Source organism: Phodopus roborovskii, unplaced genomic scaffold (assembly GCF_943737965.1).
Source record: "Phodopus roborovskii unplaced genomic scaffold, PHOROB, whole genome shotgun sequence".
Classification (NCBI taxonomy): Eukaryota; Metazoa; Chordata; class Mammalia; order Rodentia; family Cricetidae; genus Phodopus; species Phodopus roborovskii.
The window spans coordinates 8,696,563-8,716,008 of NW_026126407.1; the positions used below are offsets into that span (position 1 = coordinate 8,696,563).

Genomic DNA, 19,446 nt, shown 5'->3' on the forward strand with positions numbered 1-19,446 from the left:
CTTGGAGAGATCCTAGAACACTGCTTCAACTGACAGGGTACCAAGGGGCCCTCCGCCTTTCCTCGCCCCAAGGGCTGCAACATGACTGTCCCAACCCAGCTGGGTTAGGACAACTAACTGACTTATCTAAGACATATATCCTAGTGAACATGGGGTAAGTTTTTTTTTTTTTTTTTTGAGAAAGGGCCCCTCCATGTAGCTCTGGAGCTCACTATGCAGACAGAGAACTCACAGGGATTTACCTGCTTATGCTTCTCAAGTGCTGTAATTGAAAATATGCACCACCGTGTGTACCTATGAGGGTCCCTGTAGCCATGTCAGTTTTACAGCTATACAGTAATATATGATCTTCCCAAAACAGATGGCCATGTGTTTATCAAAGTGACAAGACTCTGGAAAAATGAAATTTATTCAGTTACCTGAACTGCAGCCAGCAGTGGGAGCCAAGTTCATCAAATGGTTTCCCACAATCTAAGAGCTCACAAAACAAATCATACAAACAGACAACATGACTGCTCCCCAAAGTTCCAGGTATCCTCAGCCTTGGGTCCTTTAGGAGTCTAGGAGTAGACACAGTGATGATGACCCTCTCCTGGAAGGCACTGTAGCATGGCAAGACTAGTGGTGCTCTGGCCCTTCATGCATGCCCACTTAGACAGGGCATTTCTACTGAGCCAGAGCCATCAAAGGCCAGCAAAGGCCTCACCACAGAGGAAAGGGTGGGACCGGTGGGACAAGGCACTCTCTCATGAAACTTACTGCCCCCTGTGTCAGGGGCCTGGGGACGTAAGGCTGTACTCGGTCGTGGAAAAGGCCTCGTGCCTTGCCACCATCTCTAAAACAGTCTGTCAGAACCGTGTTTGCCAAAATGCTCTGGTCCCTTTTGCTGCTCATGCCACCTGCCTTTCCTTCTCTGGAATGTGCCTTCCAGCCAGCTGTGTTGAGAGGACTCAGGGTAGCACTTTGCCAGGAGCAAATGTGCATGGCAAGGAGAGTACACAGACCCCAGCTCTCTCTAAGTCATCCTGCTTCAGTGTCCTTAGGTTTCTCTCCACCCAGAAATCACGCTATAGCTAAGGGACCACAGGACTGGAAAGGGGGCCTCCCTCCACCTTACAACCCTGCAGGAGGGATTTTTCCAATAACATATTTGACTCAAAGCTGGACCTCTTATAGAGTCCAGTCCAAACCCAAAGCAGGTCTTCCTTGCTTAGTTGGAGCCATGGCTACCAGACTGTCCACTCTGAAGTTTTATTTCTGTCCACAAATGAATCACAGATGAGCCTAGTGATCAGGAAGCTGTTTGTGTTTTTCTTTCTTCGGCTCCCTCTCCTTCTCCCTCCCATTCTGTCCACATCTCATATTTGCATTCGCAATCAGGTCTCAGAAGATCCAGTTCTTGGAAGGCACTAGTTTGGGATCTGATTAGTGACTCCTAGCTGCATGATTCCCATGTGCCCTGAAGGTAAGGTCTTGGTCAATTTAAATAGTACCTGAAGATCAAGTATAATTTACAGTCTGCCCACAGAACTGTCCAGAAAAAGGACAATCCACTGATCATGTTGGCAATGTCAATTAGACAGAATTCCTTTAACCACCAAGCCCGCTGAACTAAGGCTCCTTCTGACTGAGGTCTCTCCGGAGCATGACCAGAGCTGCTCCAAAGGCTGCATCCGCATCCTGCCCAAAGCACACAGGCAAAGGAAAGGCCCTCTGAACCTCCTGCTTCAGCACCTCATTCCTGGACAGCGCATTCCCACTCCCCATCACCCGTTCCACACCCCACTCTTTGAGCTGCTGAAAAGGAAGCATCGAGTGCAGGTTCTGAACAATGCCTCTGCACAGGGCCCGGGTCACATGACCCAGGGAAAGGTCAGAGGAGGAGATTCTTGTCACAGAGGCCAGCTGGTCTGGCAGGTGCCTCTCCCCCAGCACTGTTGGTGTGATGGTGAGGTGTGTGTCTTTCTGCTCTGCAGCCGCCTGGATCATTCGTGAATACACGGTGGATTCTTCAACCTCCAGGCCTGTCAGAAATGGAAGATCTGCGTGAGACCATGCAGCTGCTGGAAGCAGGCAGAGGCTGTTTGAGAATCCCCAGGGGGAATGGGCATGTCTGTCTACTGCTTCTCACACTGTGGCTGCAAGCTTCAAGGCTCAGAGATTCAGTCTGGCTGGCTAGATTCTGTTCTAGATCCCAGTCATTTGCCTCCCTGTGGCCACAGATAGACTTCTGGGAGATACATCATTAACTATAGCATAGCTATGGGACCTTAAGGGACCAAACATAAACACCCACCAACAAGCATCATCAGAACTGCTCTTTGAGCCATTAGCAGTGTCACTGCTATCCGTGGATCCACACTGAACCACCCTTGCCATATGAATCCAGCCTAGGCCATTCTCATTGTATGGATGGGATGCCTGGGGCCCAGGAAGAAGTGATATGTTTGTTATCTTCAACTGACTGATGTTAAGCCAGTGTCCCAGTCAGATTTCAGTTCCCTGTCCTATGTTATCTCTGCATTCAAAAAAAAAAAAAAAAAAAAAAACTACAATCTGGGTATAATGAAACTCCAGAACAGAGACCCTCATCTCAAAAAGAGACTTAATATACAAATAATAAGGAAGGTTGGGGTTTTTTGTTTGTTTTGGGGTTTTTGTTTTGTTTTATTTTGTTTTGTTTTTTGGCTGGGATATGGCTTGGTGGTAGAACACTTGTCTAGCATGATTAGAGCCCTGTGTTTAATATCAAGCACCATAAAAAGGAAAATAAAAGATTCTGAGGGAGAACAAATATAACTTTGATGAGAAAAAAAGTTACCCAGACTAGGGGCTCTTTACTAAGTGCAGCTCACCACCATAGCCTGAGTTGCTCTCAAGTCACTATGGGATGCACTCCCAGACCCTTTGATGGAACATGCCTAGGCTACAGATTCTGAGATGCAGCCAGGTTAGATAGCCATGAGCCTAGGGCTGAAGGTGCTTCTGAAATATGAGTATAAAATATGAACACAGCTTCTGACTCAGGGTACCTAGGTCAGACTGTGAAATTCTGTATTTATGGAAAGCTCCCAGAGGCATGGTGTTGCTGGTACCACTTAGAGAAGTACAAATGCAATGGCATCAGAACCACCCCATCTCCAGACTAAGTCAGCATTTTGGAGCATGGAGAGGTCAATACTGGGTCTTGTAGGGGCTGTGTGTGTGTGTGTGTGTGTGTGTGTGTGTGTGTGTGTATACACACGTGTGCTATATGTACTTGTTCAGGTGAGTACATGAATGTGGATGGGGTGCACATGTGTGTATGTCCAATTAGAGTGATAAACAGAATAGTACTCTCTCTTTTACAGGTAAGAAAAACAGCCCCTTACTGGCAGCACAGAGAACAGCTGGTAGACCCAATCCAGTTACAGCAGTATCTGAATATAGGGTTTGCCTAAATGGTCTGAGGACGTGGTCTGCAACTCAAAACCTTCTCCTGGTTCTTCCTACAAAGAAACACTATGAGGATCCAAGCCAAGAAGATAGAATTTACCCCTCAATCTGCAACACCAGCCTGCCAACTTGTGTACAGCCAATAGAAGCCTCCCGCATGCCTTCTGCCTGTGCCTCTCCTATTCCCCTATTTCACGGTTCCTGCAGTTACTTGACTTTGACATACACGTTCCAGTGATCACTGCACCTGACATGTCCCAGGGATCACTGTACCTGAGGGCCACAGTTTTCCTAAACCTGGGTAGCTGACCTTCAGTGTTTACAAAACAGACCTCTGGTAGATGACAGTTACATGTGCCATTGTATATAAAGAGCAAAAGAAACTGGCAGATCCTCTTTTGAAATAAAAGGAAGCAGAAATAAAGGCTCCATAAGACCCCAAGTGCCTTCCAAGAAATCCAGGCAGGAACTGCTAACCAGGAGTAAGTGTCAAACACCAATGGTCTTGTTTGCTCATGTATGTTGGTCATTCCATTTCAGATATTTGTAGTCACCAGGCAGTGGTGCTGCACACCTTTAGTCCCAGCACTCACGAGGGAGGCAGGTGGATCTCTAAATTCAAAACCAGCCTGGTCTACAGAGCAAGTTCCAGGGCAGGCTCCAAAGCTACAGAGAAACCCTGTCATGGAGAAAAAAAAAAAAAACAAAAACAAAAAAAAACAGATATCTGTAGTCATCAGAAGGAGGCCATAAGACCTGGATTTCCTAGCAGAGAGTAAGACTATGAGCCAGGGGGAGCTGGGAAACTATTGCAATAATCCATGGTCAAAGTCAGGAGGGGGTGCCTGGCCACCTGCCCCCACACACACACACACACACAAAAGTGTACAATGACATTTCAGAAACAGAGGAAAGGAAGCTGAAGGCTCAGACTCCTGGGACAGGCAGGAATATCCAGGGACTCAGCTGGGTGGGAGACTGGATTCTGACATTACACATTAAGTGACAAGGGCAATAAGCAGAGAACACACTACCCTGTGGGCTACATCTTACCTAGATCCGCCATCCACTGAACAAGCATGTGGACAAACGTGGCCAGCACATTGCCCCCATTGAGTGATGCTGCCACCCCTAGGTAGGTCCTGTTGAAGTAAGGGAAGAAGGCGACTGGGGCTGCAGGGTCGGGAGTCTGCAGTGGCTGGAATCCCACAGGCATTGAGGCCGCCAGCTGGACGGAGGTGCTGACGTTGAGAACTGCACAAAGACAGCAGAGCTTAGCCCTGCAGCGCAAACTCGGGGTCACATATCATAACATCATAACAGAGCGGACGTCCTGTTCCTGTTCAAACTATGTACATTCATGAATAGTATTTCTTTTTTAAGAGGCATAGACGATTGTTCGCACCAAGTGTGTGCTGGACTCAGTCTAATAAATAAAGTAAATTGTATTAGACTAGACTCAGTCTAATAAAATAAAGAAAAGCAGGAGCAATAGTGCATTACTATCCAGAGCTAGCAGGTTTAGAAACCAAACTGAAGTCAGCATCCAATTTCCTCATCTGTTAGGAAATCAGAAACAACAACAGCAGAATCAGCCTCAAAAGGCAAAAAAGAACCTTTGTGCTACGCCACATCAAACCTTCTAGCAAGGCTAGAAGTCAGAAGCAGCATGTGCCCCACCCGCCTCAGGTCCCATATCCTAGGAACAGCCTCACCACTAAATCAATTTTAGAACATTTCCATCACTCTAAACAGAAAATGTACCCTTTCACAATCACTCGCCACAGCCCCTAGCATCCAATCATCCCTCTCTCTCCATGGATATGCCGTGACATTATGGCATTGTCTATTAATGGAAGCATGTGATGTATGGCTTCATATCTGTCTTTCACTCTTCACATTGTAGGCCTTAAATTGCCCACAACTCCATTCGGGTTGTTTCTGAGCGGGGCTGTTGTGAACACTACTGGCATGAACCATGGGGTTGGAGTGATTGTGCGGGCATGTGTTTCTGGTTCTTTTGCTGTGTCTCTAGGACATGGTAACTCCACATCTAACCTGTGAGGACCTATGGGCTGTTTTCCAAAGTGTCTGCACCGCTTTATGCCCTCAGGCTTTATAGATTCTTAAAAAGAAACCAAATGGAGACTATGTCCTGACAGGAAGGGTTCTGCACTTAGAAGTGCATCTACTATAACTTTCGTTGACACAATAATAACAGTGCTAGTTCCCTCCTCTTGCCTCACCTCTCATGCTGAGAACAGAACCCATGCTGGGCAAGTACTCTGCCACTGAGACATGGTCCCAGCTAATCTCTATTTTCTTGGTCATGGAGTACATAGAAAGAAAAAGACAGCCTTTCCCCTCCCCAGCCCTAGTGGGTTCAATGCAAGGGGCTAGAAGCCTGAGACTTGTCACCTTCCCAAGTGTAGATTCCCCTGCAAGGATGAAGGTGTTTAGACCTTCACAAGATGCTGAGCCTGCAGTTACACTGTGGGTCACAGACCCTGGGTCAGAGTTGGTACAGAGGAGACAGCAACACGAGTCTAAGGAGGAAACAAAAGGCAAACTTACCTGCATCAGTCCTTTGGTCCATGCAGGAATAGACAGAGGCTTGTAAATCACCCAGGGCCACGCCCACCTGTGTGCCCTTTGGGATTTCAAACCATGTGTGAGAGGTTCTGCCTGCCATGCTGCCTGGCTCTGCGATGTCAGGGAGCAGGTGGACAGGAAAGCCTGCTGCTTCCAATCTGCAAAACAGAAGCGAGTCCTAGGGTTCCCGTGGTGTTTGGTCATCTGGATTTTACTGGTTCCTGGAAACTCAGTGCTACAGCTTACACACAGCAGAAGGGAGGACAGATATCAGGATGCTGTGTTAGCACAAAACGTCCCTGACATTTTTAAAGTCATGAGTTTGGGTTTTGTAGATAGTGAACAAAAACTTGAGATTCACTATGGAGTAGGATTAGGGGGACAACCAGTCTCAACAGCAGCAATCAGAAAGAGGTAGAGATAAACAGAAGAGGATGGGAGCCGGGGTTAGAGATGAGCCAGACTTCAAGGGCATTCCAGTGCCTGTGTTTGAAGGGAACACAACCCTTCTGCAAAAGAACACCAGGGCCCCAGTACCATTAGAGTTGGTTAGCACATTCCAAACCAAATCAGGCCCAGTGGCTTCATAAACACCCCATGCATCCATTGCTCATAGTTAGTGAAGACTACATGAAACACACCAGAAAGTTCTTTACCTGAACTAGCATGTGCTTTTAATTGTATCTCAGGGCTCAAAACTGAGGCCCTGAAGGAAGTGAACTTACAGCACCCTGGAGTTCTGTACCTGCAAAGGCAAATGTTTGTGTAGAATAAAGTGGAAAGCATCCTCTCGGCAGAAAGCCTCTGTCCCTACTCTTTAAAATACAGGTAAGAGTGAAAGTTCTAAAACCCCACTGGCATTCTCCCTCGAGGCACACCCTTCATCTGGATCCACCCATGAGGCTGTACTCACATCTCCAAGTTCCAGCTTTGGCTCTGGGTGTTAAAATAGCCCCAGCTAGCAGCATTCTGGTCAGACATCAGGGGTCTTGGCAGGCCACACAGCATGGCAACCACGTAGTCTTGGATGGTGCCAGCTGCATCATAGGACGTCAGGAACTCTGGGCTGTTTGTCAAACAAAAAGCAGTTCTGCATGATATAATAAGGTTATCAAAGCTCATGCTACACCTAGCTGCGAACAGAGGGGACTAGACATGGCACAGCTAGGACACAGCCATAACCTCCCACACAGTGAACCTGTGAGGAAGGCTATCTAGCCACTCTAGAGCAAGCTATCCCAAGTCAGCCCCAAGGGAGGGAACTTGGAGGAAGAGGCACTATACCCAAGAAAGAACGTTATGGCCCTGACCCCCCTATGAAGTCACCTGACCTCTCCGTCTCCCTCCCCACCCCATCTCTATCCCCTTATCCTGAGTTAGAACAAGATATCCAACAGTGAGCCTCCACAAATAGAGCCGATCCAGACCAAATGTGACTTCGCCCTGTGCCAGGCCCCACTCAAGACACAAGGCAGCCGGTAAAGAGATGCTGACTAGCTAAAGCACAGTCCTCATCTGTTCGCACCCCAGAAACCACATGCTGATTCAAAGGACAGTTGTCAGACCTGTTTTTCAAAAGCCAGAAGATGGTTGCACAGCCAAATCCAGTGGCCACACTGAGATGGGATGCTGGCTTGGGCAGAGAAGCCAGGAAACCACTGTTACAACGGCCATCCTGCCATGTGACCAAGTGGCTCACAGCTCTGGGCTCAAATACAAGGGCAGGCCCTCCCTGCATCCATTCACAGCCTGCAACAAAGGAGATGACAAAAAAAAAAAAAAAAAAATGGAGAAAACATCACTGAGTGAGTATAGGCACGCCCTTGGATCTGCTCTGCAAGTGGTTTTATAAGACAGACATTCCCTCTCCATGACAGTGCTTCATTCAGACGTGGTTCTGACACCAGAGTGGCTGAGCGACCCTGGAAAATCACTCACTCCTCCTGTGTCTAACCTCTGTCTTGCGCTCTCTCTCTCTCTCTCTCTCTCTCTCTCTCTCTCTCTCTCTCTAATTTTCATTCTTCTTGGGGCAAGGGGTGGCTGCTCTTCCAGAAGACCCAATGTCAATTCACAGTACCTATAAGGTGGCTCAGAACACTCTGTAACTCCAGTCCTAGGTGATGCAATGCCCTCTCCTGGCCTCAGAAGGCACTGTATGTCCGTTGTACACAGACATTCGGGCAAGCACTCATACACATATAATAAACATAAATTAAATCTCATAAAAGTTTAAAGAGAGAGATTGTGGGACATGAGTTTCTTTTCTGTCTCTCACCTACTTTCCAACCATGAAGTGAGAAGTTTGTCTCTCCCACCTTTCCACCATGACACGCCTGTGATGGTTTGAAAGAAAATGGCCCCAAAGAGAGTGGCCTTGTTGGAGTAGGTGTGGGTCTTGTTGGAGGAAGTGTGAAACTGTGCAGGCAGGCTTTGAGGTCTTTTTTTTTTTTTTTTTTTTCAAGCTTCACTCAGTGTGACTTCCTGTTGCCTGTAAGATGATGGTCTAATGGGCAACACACATTGGTTCTAGTCTAGTCTCTGAGCAAAGAAAAGAACAAACCCACTGTCTTCATGAAGCTTATATGCCAGGATAGAGACAGAGTATAAACAAGCAAAGATGCTACCAGGTACTTTTAGTTGCTGTGGAAAATGTGCAGAGGGGGAAGGGGAAAATGGTGGTAGGTTATTGGAGGTCCAGGAAGTCCTCTCTGAAATAACATGTGAAGAACATGAATGGAGTAAGGGAGTGAACCTTACAAATAGACTGGAGAGAAGGCTCAGAGGTTAAGAGCACAGGCTGCTCTTCCAGAGGTCGTGGGTTCAATTCCCAGCAACCACATGGTGGCTCACAACCATCTATAATGAAATCTGGTGCCTGCTTCTGGCCTGCAGATGTACATGCACACAGAGCACTCATATTCATTAAATACATAAATAAACCTTTAAAAAATAAAAATTGGCTGGGGACACATGTTGCAGATAGATGAAACCATGACTGCAAACACTCTAAAGAGACTTTGTCCGACTGTCTGCCAGTATTCCCAGCACTGCAGCACAGCAGAGACGTGGGTTACAGGTAAGGGACCTATGAGGTCCGCAAGTGTCGGGTTAAGTTCCCCTGCAAGGCAGGCACAGGAATAGGCACTTCCTCACCACAGCTGCACTGCTGTCTGAATCTAAGCATGGGCTTCTGAGCTCAGTCCCAAAGCTGCAATCCTGCAGCTTCAGCTCCATCCCTTTGTCTGTTTTCAAAACTCTTCTGATCCCATTTTTACATTGTTTGAATTGTAATTTTATTATAACAAAAATATAATGTTTATAGTATGCCATAGATTTTTTAACACACGTTAAAAACTGGTAACTCACTCTGTGTGGCAATTTATTTGTTTGTTTATTACTTACTATGTATGAGTGTTTTATCTACAGGTATGTCTATGCACCATGTGCATGCAGTACCTATGGAGGCCAAAAGAGGGCACCCAGATTCCACAGGACTGGGATTACAGCCGGTTGTGAGCTGCTATATGGGCGCTGAGAGTTGATTGTGTGATTGTTATCCCCCCCCCCATAAGAAAAAATAAAGCAGGATGCTTTTAAAATTTGCCCAGCTTCACAGACCTAATAATCACTACCTGAAATCTAGGAATTCCCAGAATCTGACCCAGTGTATGCCTCCTTCTCTTTCCCTCTTCCTCTCCATCTTCCTTCCTTTTGGTAAAGAGCTATTATAGTTTGAAGCTTGTAATAACACAATGATAAATGAATGTACTCTCAACTTAAAAAAAATCTTCAAATATTAGAGACAGGGCAAACGTCCTGCTTACCCAATCCCTACTTAGTTGCAACCCCCTACTTACCACTATGTATTCTTGCTGAGTGACTGTCTATTATTGACACTCACACAACAGGTTTTGTTTTATGTGGTTGACCTGGGTGTGTTTGTTTAAACAATAATACTCTACTGTATCTATTGCTGCCCAACAACATGCATTGAGTCCTCTGTGTGTCAATATGTTTGAATGTACCTTATTCTTTTTAACTACTAAATGTCATCCCACGTCATGAGCCTGACTACGTGTATGTAATGAATCCCCAGAGGTAAATGGCACATTTTTACCACTATAAACAAAGAAGCAGTGAAGTACTTCTCCTGGTTCAGTTCCAAGTAGTATAATTTCTGAGGCATAGCAGCCACCCTTTTTTAACAGGCCTTGCCAAGCTGCCCTACAAAACAGCTGTGTTAATTTAATCTATTTAAATACCAGCTGCAGCATTTATAATAAACCAGCTTCCCACCCCTTTGACAACACTTGATATTCCCAGGCCTTTTGATTTCTTTCAAACAATGTGGAAAACAATGTCTCAGGTTGTTGACATCTGCATTCTCCTAATTGCGGGTGATACTGAGCATCGTCTCCTCTCTATTTCCCTTCCAGGAATTGTTTGTCAGGGACCCTTGGTCCATCTGCCTTTTCTTTGCCTGATGTTTGTCTTTCTCCTACTCTACACTGGCAAATGTTTTTGCCCTGTCTGCAGCTCGCCTTTTAGCTTTGCTTTATGGCCCCTATTTTTCTCTCTCTTTTATTGAGCCTGAGAGTGGACTTTGAAAACAGGCCTAACCACAGGCGTCTCAGAAAATGCCAGTCATTCCCAGTCCTCCTACTTGCTCGCCTCTGTCCTCGCTGAAGTACTTAGCCCTCTGCTTGAGTTGCAGGTGCCTGACCATGTTGGCTGTGTTTGGAAGATACAGGCTTCTCCTTATCTCCGGGGACCAATACAGGACCTCCACATGGCAGGTACTAAAACCAACCTGAATTGTGGCCACCATTAAAAATGGTACAACTTGATCCCAAAACTGACTTTTCTGGACTCCATCATCAGGATTCAGCAGCAGCAAACTCGCTTTCTCTTTCCCAGAAGCAGAAAGCAAAACAAGACAGCAGGCTGGCTCCGTGAAATTTTAAGCATCTCTTTCAATGATGTGGCTGATGGTTTGTGTGGTTGGTACAGAACCCAGGAGACTCAGAGAAAGGAAGGCAGATGACCAGACCACAATCATTAGATCTCTGATCTCCCCTTTAGGAAGAAGGGTTTTAGTATTAAAAGAACATTTATTCTTGTTAATGAAGAATTCAAGAATTTAAAAAGCTTTTACAACTTAGACTGCCTAGGAGAAGTCAGCTCTGGTGCCCTCATCAGCCTCCTGCTGCTTGGAGTCTAGCAGCTTGCTTGTCTGAAGTGGCCAGATAACAGGCAGACAAGGGAGAAAGGGGACTTCTACAGATACCCAGCCCTGTGTAGGACAAGTCTCAGAAGACACATCACTAGGTGAGGAGAGTCACCATTCACTCAGCCCAGGGGACCTGAGTTGCTGTCTTTCTAGGCACACAGGAGTGAATCCAGCATCCCACCCTCTAAACCACATCACTTATGAACCCCAAGTAGCCATTTCTCCTCTGGCTTGAAGAATCTGCGCTCAGCCAGGTGCAGTGCCATGTGTCTGTGTCTCAATAAATAAAAGCACCCATCTGTGCTCAAATGATAATGTTTCTGAGGTTGAATGATAGATTTGTAATACTGTCCTTTCTATTTCATGTCTATATGACATTTTCTATCATAAAAAAAAAAACAAAATAAAAAAAAAAACTGCCTAGCAATGCAGGGAGCTGGTGACTTCCTGTAAATTATATTCCTTCTGTGGACATTCTGTTGGGAAGTCCCTCCCTTCACTGTTCCACTACCTTCCTGTGACTCTGGTCTTCTGAGAGGCCTTCAAAAGCTCCATCATGATCACGGCTGTGTGGTCCAGAGTGTGTTGTTCTAACCTCCCTGAACTTCCTGCTCCTCACCTGCACAGTGGTGACAGTCACACTCATAAAGCTGTTGGGAAAGACGGATGAGGTCATGTCCTCAGCCCGACACCTGGCACCTGAAGTGCTCGTTGTTTTCTTGGCACCATCTTCCTTCCCCCAAGGGCCACACAGGACAGGTCTCCACCTTTGCGCTGGGGCAGACCTTCATCAGATGAAGATGAAGTGATGCTGTGTAGGCACATGCTCAGCATGCACGAGGCCCCGGGTCCTGTCACCAGGACCAAATGGCAAGAACATAATAACAATAATAATGCTTTGCCCACTAAAGTGACAGTAACTAGAATTAAGTGAAATTATGTAAAAAATTAGAAACTATATCCAGCTGGAGCTGGTGGCACAGGATTATAATTCCAGCTACTTAGAAGACTGGAGGATCCTAAGTTCTTTGCAGCCTGCCTGAGCTATTGTGAGTTCAAGGCCACCCCGGGCAATTTACCAAATCACTAATAAAAAAGCAAAAAGAAAAAAACGAGAACTGGGGCATAGAGTGCTCACCTAGAGCATGTGAGGTAAGTCCTGGGTTTGCTTGGAAGTAGAGGCAGGAGGATCAGGAGTTCAAGACAAGCCTTAGCTGTTTAAAGAGTGTAAGGCCAACCTGAGCTACATAAGACTGAGTCTCCAAAAATAAAAAGAAAAGAAGAAAAAAAAAAACCTATACCTACAGCCAGCATGATGGTTCCGTGGGTAAAAGTGCTTGCCACATAGGTCTAACCACCTGAGTTCCATCCCCAGAACGTAGAATGGAAGAAGAGAACACAGACACACAGACACACACACACACACACACACACACACACACACACAGGGGGAGAGAGAATAATACATTAAATTTAAAACACTCAAATCCAGTTTCCTCTGCTTGGCACCTTGTCCAATTACAGCTGGTACCATACAAAGGAAGGTATATGAGATCCTCTCTACTAAGTCCCAAGGGAAAAACAAAACTCACTTTCTCCTCTGGCTGTCCACAGGTAATAAAATAGATGTGCAAGCAGAGGCAGTTTGAGTCTTCACTGCACATTTATCCCAGACAAAATGTACACAAAACACAGGTGACCATACATGATACTTTGTTCTGAGGAGCAAGGCACTATGCCCATGCCAGGACAACCTGACCCTGGTCCAAGAGCCCTTTACAACCCTGTTCTTGGTCGGTTAAGTGACCACAGTATGAGATCATTACCCATACCCAGCATACCTTGACTTGTTTTCCAAAATAGGATGCCATGCATTTGTCCTGACACTCCGATGGCCCCAACTCTCTGCAGCTGCTGCCGGGGAAGGGCATCCAGGCACTCATTTAGGGCTTGTATGATTGTAGTCACATCCTGCTCCCGCCCCTGGAAACAGAACAGGAGAGGGTGGGCATGAGCAAACAGACAGAACAAGGAAGGGGGGCCTCCAAAGATCTCCTAAAGAGAGGACTCAGTCCCCAAGAACCATTGCCAAGACATGGAACTGAAGGATCTGGTTAGCTCCACCTAGGCCTGGCCTGAGGCTGTCCATCAAAGGCCCGCTCCCCACCCCCTGAGACTGTCCATCAAAGGCCCACTCCCCACCAGGGAGAAAGTACAACCGCTCGGACAGTTCAGCAATACACCAGGCTCTGCTGAGAAAACCCGTTCCGCAATCAGCAGGAGAAGTAAGGAGAGGGTCTACTCACAAGGATGTGGAAGGGTGGGACCGCTGCAGAGGGGAGACCTGGCTGTGCAGAGGCAGATGAAATCCCCCTCCCACCCCTCCATTCCAGATTGGCTGGAATGAATGACTGGAGACAGATTCAATGGGAGAAAAAGAAAATCGATTTATTAACAGGGAACAGTGATATCCTTTAGAACATGGCAATTTGGAATATGCTAAGCAAGTTGATCTCAATGGGAGGCCTTAAAAGCAAGCTTAGATTCAAGCCCCTCTAACACTAAATTTCAATAGGCTAAAAAGGCCTCACAAAGGTCACCTGCCCATGAAATCTAGATGTCTCATTGTTTCTCAATGGATAAATTAACTTTCAAAGTGGAAAGAATTACATATACTCACATTTAAAAGAATCGTACCTACACTACTATGTTACTCCAGAGTCTTTTGGGATACTTAATATCTGAAGTAAATTGATTACATTTGAAAGAATTTTGGGGCCGGGGACTCCATTCAGCCATAGAGTGCTTACCTAGCAAGTGCAAGGTCCTGGATTTGATCCCCAGGATGAAAAAGAAGGGGGTCTGGGAGTGGTACAAACCTTTAATCCCAGCACTTGGGAGGCAGAAGTAAGCGAATCTCTGAGTTTGAGGCCAGTCTGGTCTACAGAGTGAGTTCCAAGACTGGTTCCAAAGCTACAGAGAAACCCTGTCTCTGTAACCAAGTGGGGGGGGGGAGTAGAGAGAGAGATGGCTAAACAGAAAGGAAGGAAGGGGAGTGGAGAGAAGGGGAGGGGAGGGAATTACACTGAGCTCAAAGCCTCAAATGCAAACCAGGACGCTATGGAGCTTACTTCTTACATGAACATCTTCACAGCACATGAACATACCTGTCTTACTGTCTAGCCAGCACTGGCCCATCACCAGCTCTTGTCCTTCCCTATAGGATTCTTCACTGCTCCATCCTACTTGCCTACTGGAACTTCCACTTTTCTTCAGTATTTGAATATGGATTCAGAGCAAGCTTAACCCTGGGCTTTCCAAATCGCAAGTCCAAAATCCCCAAATAAAGTCCTTTTACTTTTGTGCATTCTGGGGTTTGTTCCTATCTTCCCTTGTGTGTGTGTACCTAAGCAAGAAAGTAGAATGAGTATATAACTACAGTTAAAACATCTAAGAGGAGCTGGAGAGATGGCTCAGTGGTTAAGAGCACTGGCTGCTCTTCAAAGGTCCTCACTTCAATTCCCAGCACCCACACAGTCTGTAACTCCAGTCCCAGGGGATCTGATACCTTCTTCTAGCCTCCACAGGTACCGGGGATACATGTAGTGCACATACATTCAGGCAAAACATCCATACACATAAAATAATTAAATTATCTTGAAAAAAAGTTCTAGGGTGGTAGGATGTAAGCCAGCAATAGAGCATTTGTCCAGCATTCCCAAGACACTAGACTCAATACTTAGAGAGAGAGAAATGGAGATGGGAGGGATCTTTTAATAAATAAACAAACATCTGAAATATTACTTTAGCTAAAATAAAACTATGTATTATTTAAAGGCCATCAGAAGTTATCAAAATGGCATACTTTGCTGTGTCTAGGATCTAATCCATACTTCAAAGATGTAAGGCAAGGGCTAGCTGTGACATTATAGCCTAGCCCCACCCCCGTCCTTCATTTTGTTTGGGAATTTTTGTTGTTGTTGTTAGTTCTTTTTTCATTTACTTATTTGTGTGTGTACTAAGAGGAGAGCACATAGGCCACGGAATGCATATGGGGGGTCGGAAGACATTTTGCAGAAATTGGTTCTCTCTCATCATGTGGATTCTGGAGATATAATTCATTAAGCTTGGCAGAAGGCACCTTTGTCTTTTGAGCTATCACAATAGCCCTAAATATTTGTTTGTTGTTTTAGTTTTATGTTCTCAATGTCTCTTGATAATGAAACAAACTTTACAAGTTAAAATTTAAAACTTAGCAAGTTCTGGGAAAACCAGGGCTTCACAGAGAAACTCTGTCTCAAAAAGACAAAAAGAAAAAGAAAAAAGAACAACTCAGGTTATGAACTGGAGACACATAACTAAGCAATTAAGAGTATTTGATGCTTTGCCAAAAGACCAGGGTTCAGTTCCCAGCACCCACATCAAATGGCTCAAACTGCCTGTAACTCCAATTCCAGGGGATGCAACACCCTCTTCCGTCCTTTTAAGACACTATAAACACACACTCAAGCACAGACACATAAGGAAATAAATAAATCCTTTTTAAGAACTAGAATTCTAAGTTTCATAAACTGAAAATGTATTTTGATCTCATCAAAAATAAGGTATTTGGGAACACGAAAATCACATCAAATACAAAATAAATTAGCCTTTAACAACTAGAAAGGTCCATGGAAAGCTCAGAGAAGGGAAAGAAGAATGTAGCTCAGAAATAAATGCCATTCTCTGCAGTGTGAAAAGCTTATGGGCTGAAGAAAACATGAGAAGGTTGAGTCTTTGGCTTTTTGGTTGCCTCTGGGGAGTGCATCTGTCGTCCTTGGCCTAACCAGCAACAAAGGAGGGTGTGTAAGGGAGAGCTGGGGAATGAGTGCATGGAGTGTAGAGCATATTCTAAACATGCAATCACAGCCTAACAAGGAGCCTTCCACTGTGCCAGCCATGAAAGTGCCCATCAGCTAGAGAGACACGGGGGGGGGGGGGTTGTACAGAGCTCAGTGTGTGATCTCCACAGAGAAAGACAGGGAGGGCACAGGGGTGAATGGGACATTTGTTTAGGACACTGTCCAATGTGGCAGCCACTAGCCATATGTGTCCCGTCTGAACTGCAACGTTGCATATGTACAAGTTACATCTGAGGGCTGGGGAGATGGATGGATTAGTCAGTCAAGTGCTCGCTTTGCAAGCATAGGACCTGAGATTAATCCCTGGAACTTGTGCTTTTGAAAGTCTGGTGCTATGATGTGTACTTGTAATCCTAGCACAGGGGAGGCAGTTTAAATGATATCTCATATGTGTTAGGTTAAAGAAAATACATGATAAAAATTAATTTTATCCCAGTACTCAGAAAGCAAAAGCAGGTAGATCTCTGTTATGTAAGTTCCTAGCCTGCCAGGTCTACATAGAAATTAAATTAATTTCATCCATTCCTTTTCCTTCCTTTAAAACAGTTACTCAAAAACTGAAAATGGCATGTGTAGCCCATATTTGTGACTTGCATTTCTGTTAGACAGTGGCAGTTCAAAAGTCCCCAAATGGCCATCAGAGGGTACACCATTCAGAACAGAGGGGCCTCTGTCTAAAATGGGTCCAGGGTGAGTGGATTGTGTGGGTGGAGACCATGGAGGACAACAAGCCCACTGGGAGTAAAGACAAGGAGGCTGTGTTTGGCGGTTCATTTTAGGGCTGAGTGTGACCAGGGGCAGTCCTGGGACAATGGACACACCCATACTGTAACAGGAAAGACATTGTTACTACTCTTTCTTGGTTCAAAATATCAGTGGGTCTAAACCCAGATCAAGATCTAGAACTTCAGACTTGAAAGGAGTGATGAGCAACTCACTCAAACCCACCCCTCCCTCTGTACCCTTCTGGCGGAGCCAGAGATGACAGACAACTGACAGAGATTCCCTCCAGAACCTTGTATTTTAGCTGCATGGGGTGGAACACACCTGGACTCTCAGCACGTAGGAGGCTAAATAAGGAAGATCCATGTTTGAGGCCAACAAGCCCCTATCTCCTAACAGAGGAGGGGGCTCAATTTCATGAGAAGGGCAGGGCCTGAACCCACTGTACTATAACCCTGGCCTAGCTCCTCACTCCTCCAAAATCAGAGCCAACTTCTCCATGTCATAATTCATGAAGTCAAATAATCATTCTAGTATGCCCTGCGGCCCCAACTGAATTAAATGCGAAGGCCTCTGGGAAAATTAGAAGTGTCCCTGCAATCTTTATCTTCTGAAACATGCCCCAGCAAGATGGATTCTGAAGCCCAAAGAACTGAACATAGACCCTTGGCAAGAGCTTGAGACACAAAGCTCAAGAGTGGGGCACTGCACTCAGTCCAAGGTCCTGGATGGAAGAAGACTTAATGGTCACCTAGTTCCGAGGAGGGAACAAGCTGAGGCCCCCAAAAATGTGAGATGTTACACTCTGCCTTGACATTAAGTTCTGTAAATTCTCTGACTATAAACCGATCTTTTTCAGGAAACTGACAGGAGTGGAGTCTGAGGCTTGATGTCCATTCTCAGCCTACTTACATCATCTCTCAACAGAGTCCCCTGTCCTTAATTCTTAGGATTTTACATATATGTATGTGTGTGTCTATATGTATATAGACACACTATACATATACATATATATATATGTATATTACATATGTATGTAAACGTGTGTGTGTGTGTGTGTGTGTGTGTGTGTGTGTGTGTGTCTGTACAGACTCGAGCATGTGGTAGGGTACATGTGGCTGTCAGAGGAAAGTTTTTCAGAAGTCAATTTTGTTGTTGTTGTTTTTGTTTTTCCAAACAGGGTTTCTCTAGCTTTGAAGCCTGTTCTGAAACTCACTCTTGTAGACCAGGGTGGCCTTGAACTCACAGAGATCTTCCTGCCTCTGCCTCCCCAGTGCTGGGATTAAAGGCGTGCACCACCACTGACCGTCCAGAAGTCAGTTCTTTCCCTCCATGGTTCTGAAGATGGAATTCAGGTCATCAGGCTTGCTTAGCAATTGCTTTTACATGCTGAGCCATGCTCTGAACCCCTGAATGTGTACTTTTCTATCTTCTAGTTTTCAAAAGTTACTGGTTGTAGTATATAATTACCAGTCTGATCATTTTTTTAAATGTTAATCAACTTATCTCAGTGTCTTCCTACTTGCTCTGACAATATTCCTCCAGAGACTCGCGTCGGGGCTGGAATTGTTTGAGTAACCAAGTGAAATTTTCTGTCCACTTTCGCTTCTACGGAGTGAGAAGAGCCTAATTCTGCATCTGATTTCCAGAGGCCAAGGGGTAAAAAACGAAGCCTGAACTTGAGGGCACAGAGCAGATATGAGACAGGAACAACAAGCGTGATAGTCAGACCTGTGGATATCACTCTGAAAGAGAGTCCTCTCAGGTCAAAGTACGGAAAATGGTGGTAGAAAGTAGAGGGATCCAGCACCATGAGCAGGGCCACCAGAGAAGCCTGAAAGTGGCAAGATCTGTGCCCCGCAGGTGGGAAAAGCTCCCTGGGAAAATCTAACGGCTTAGCCTGAGTTGCAGCAGACTTCGAGGCCCTGGAGGAAAGGGCAGAGGGCGGAGGGCGGACAGGCTAGACAGTTCTGAGGGGTACTTCTTCGCGGAAAAGTGCTGCCCGGGATGCCACCAGTGTCGTCCGTGGGTGGCGGCTCCAGGACCCTGCCTCACCTGGGACCCGGCTGCCGTGCTCTGTGTCTCTGCCCCCGCTGCGCGGACGCAGCTCGCCAGCACCACGAACCCGGATGGGTGGCCGGGTGCAGCCTCCAAAAGGGCGACCTTCACGGACGTGGTGCCCAAGTCGATGCCCAGGGTGACGGGTCGCGAAGCCATGGCAGCAGTGACAGCGAAGCTCGGGTGGCTCGAGCGGCGCGCTAGCGACCGCACACTTCACAGGAGAGGGCATCGTGGGGCGGGGCTTCCCTGCCAATCTTTTAGCCGCACGCAACATGGCGACTTCTTGTCTTCCTATTGGTCGACAAAGGCAGACGCCCACACACAGTGACCCCCGGCTATAGGTGGAGAGGCGACAGAAGGCGGGACCTTTTGGTCTGAGGTTCCCCGATAGTGGGACGCGTCCGAGAATCTTCACCAAGAAGCACCCGGTTTCTCCGAGACCATAGAGGCTCCGAGAGCCCTGCTGCCCTTACAAGTGACTACATCCCCCTCACATCCAAGCCC

The 19,446-nt window shown here is 46.2% G+C and overlaps 1 protein-coding gene across 1 annotated transcript; it reads right to left on the reverse strand.

Moving 5' to 3' along the window:
* Positions 1-391: 391 nt before the first annotated feature.
* Shpk (sedoheptulokinase) lies at positions 392-19,158 on the reverse strand. The gene is made up of 7 exons (XM_051180052.1): positions 18,937-19,158; positions 13,099-13,240; positions 7,593-7,776; positions 6,941-7,093; positions 6,010-6,185; positions 4,489-4,689; positions 392-2,024 (listed from the first exon to the last, which is right to left on the reverse strand). The coding sequence occupies exons 1-7, from the start codon at positions 19,096-19,098 to the stop codon at positions 1,612-1,614; spliced, it is 1,431 nt and encodes a 476-aa protein (XP_051036009.1). The 5' UTR covers positions 19,099-19,158; the 3' UTR covers positions 392-1,611.
* Positions 19,159-19,446: the final 288 nt, after the last annotated feature.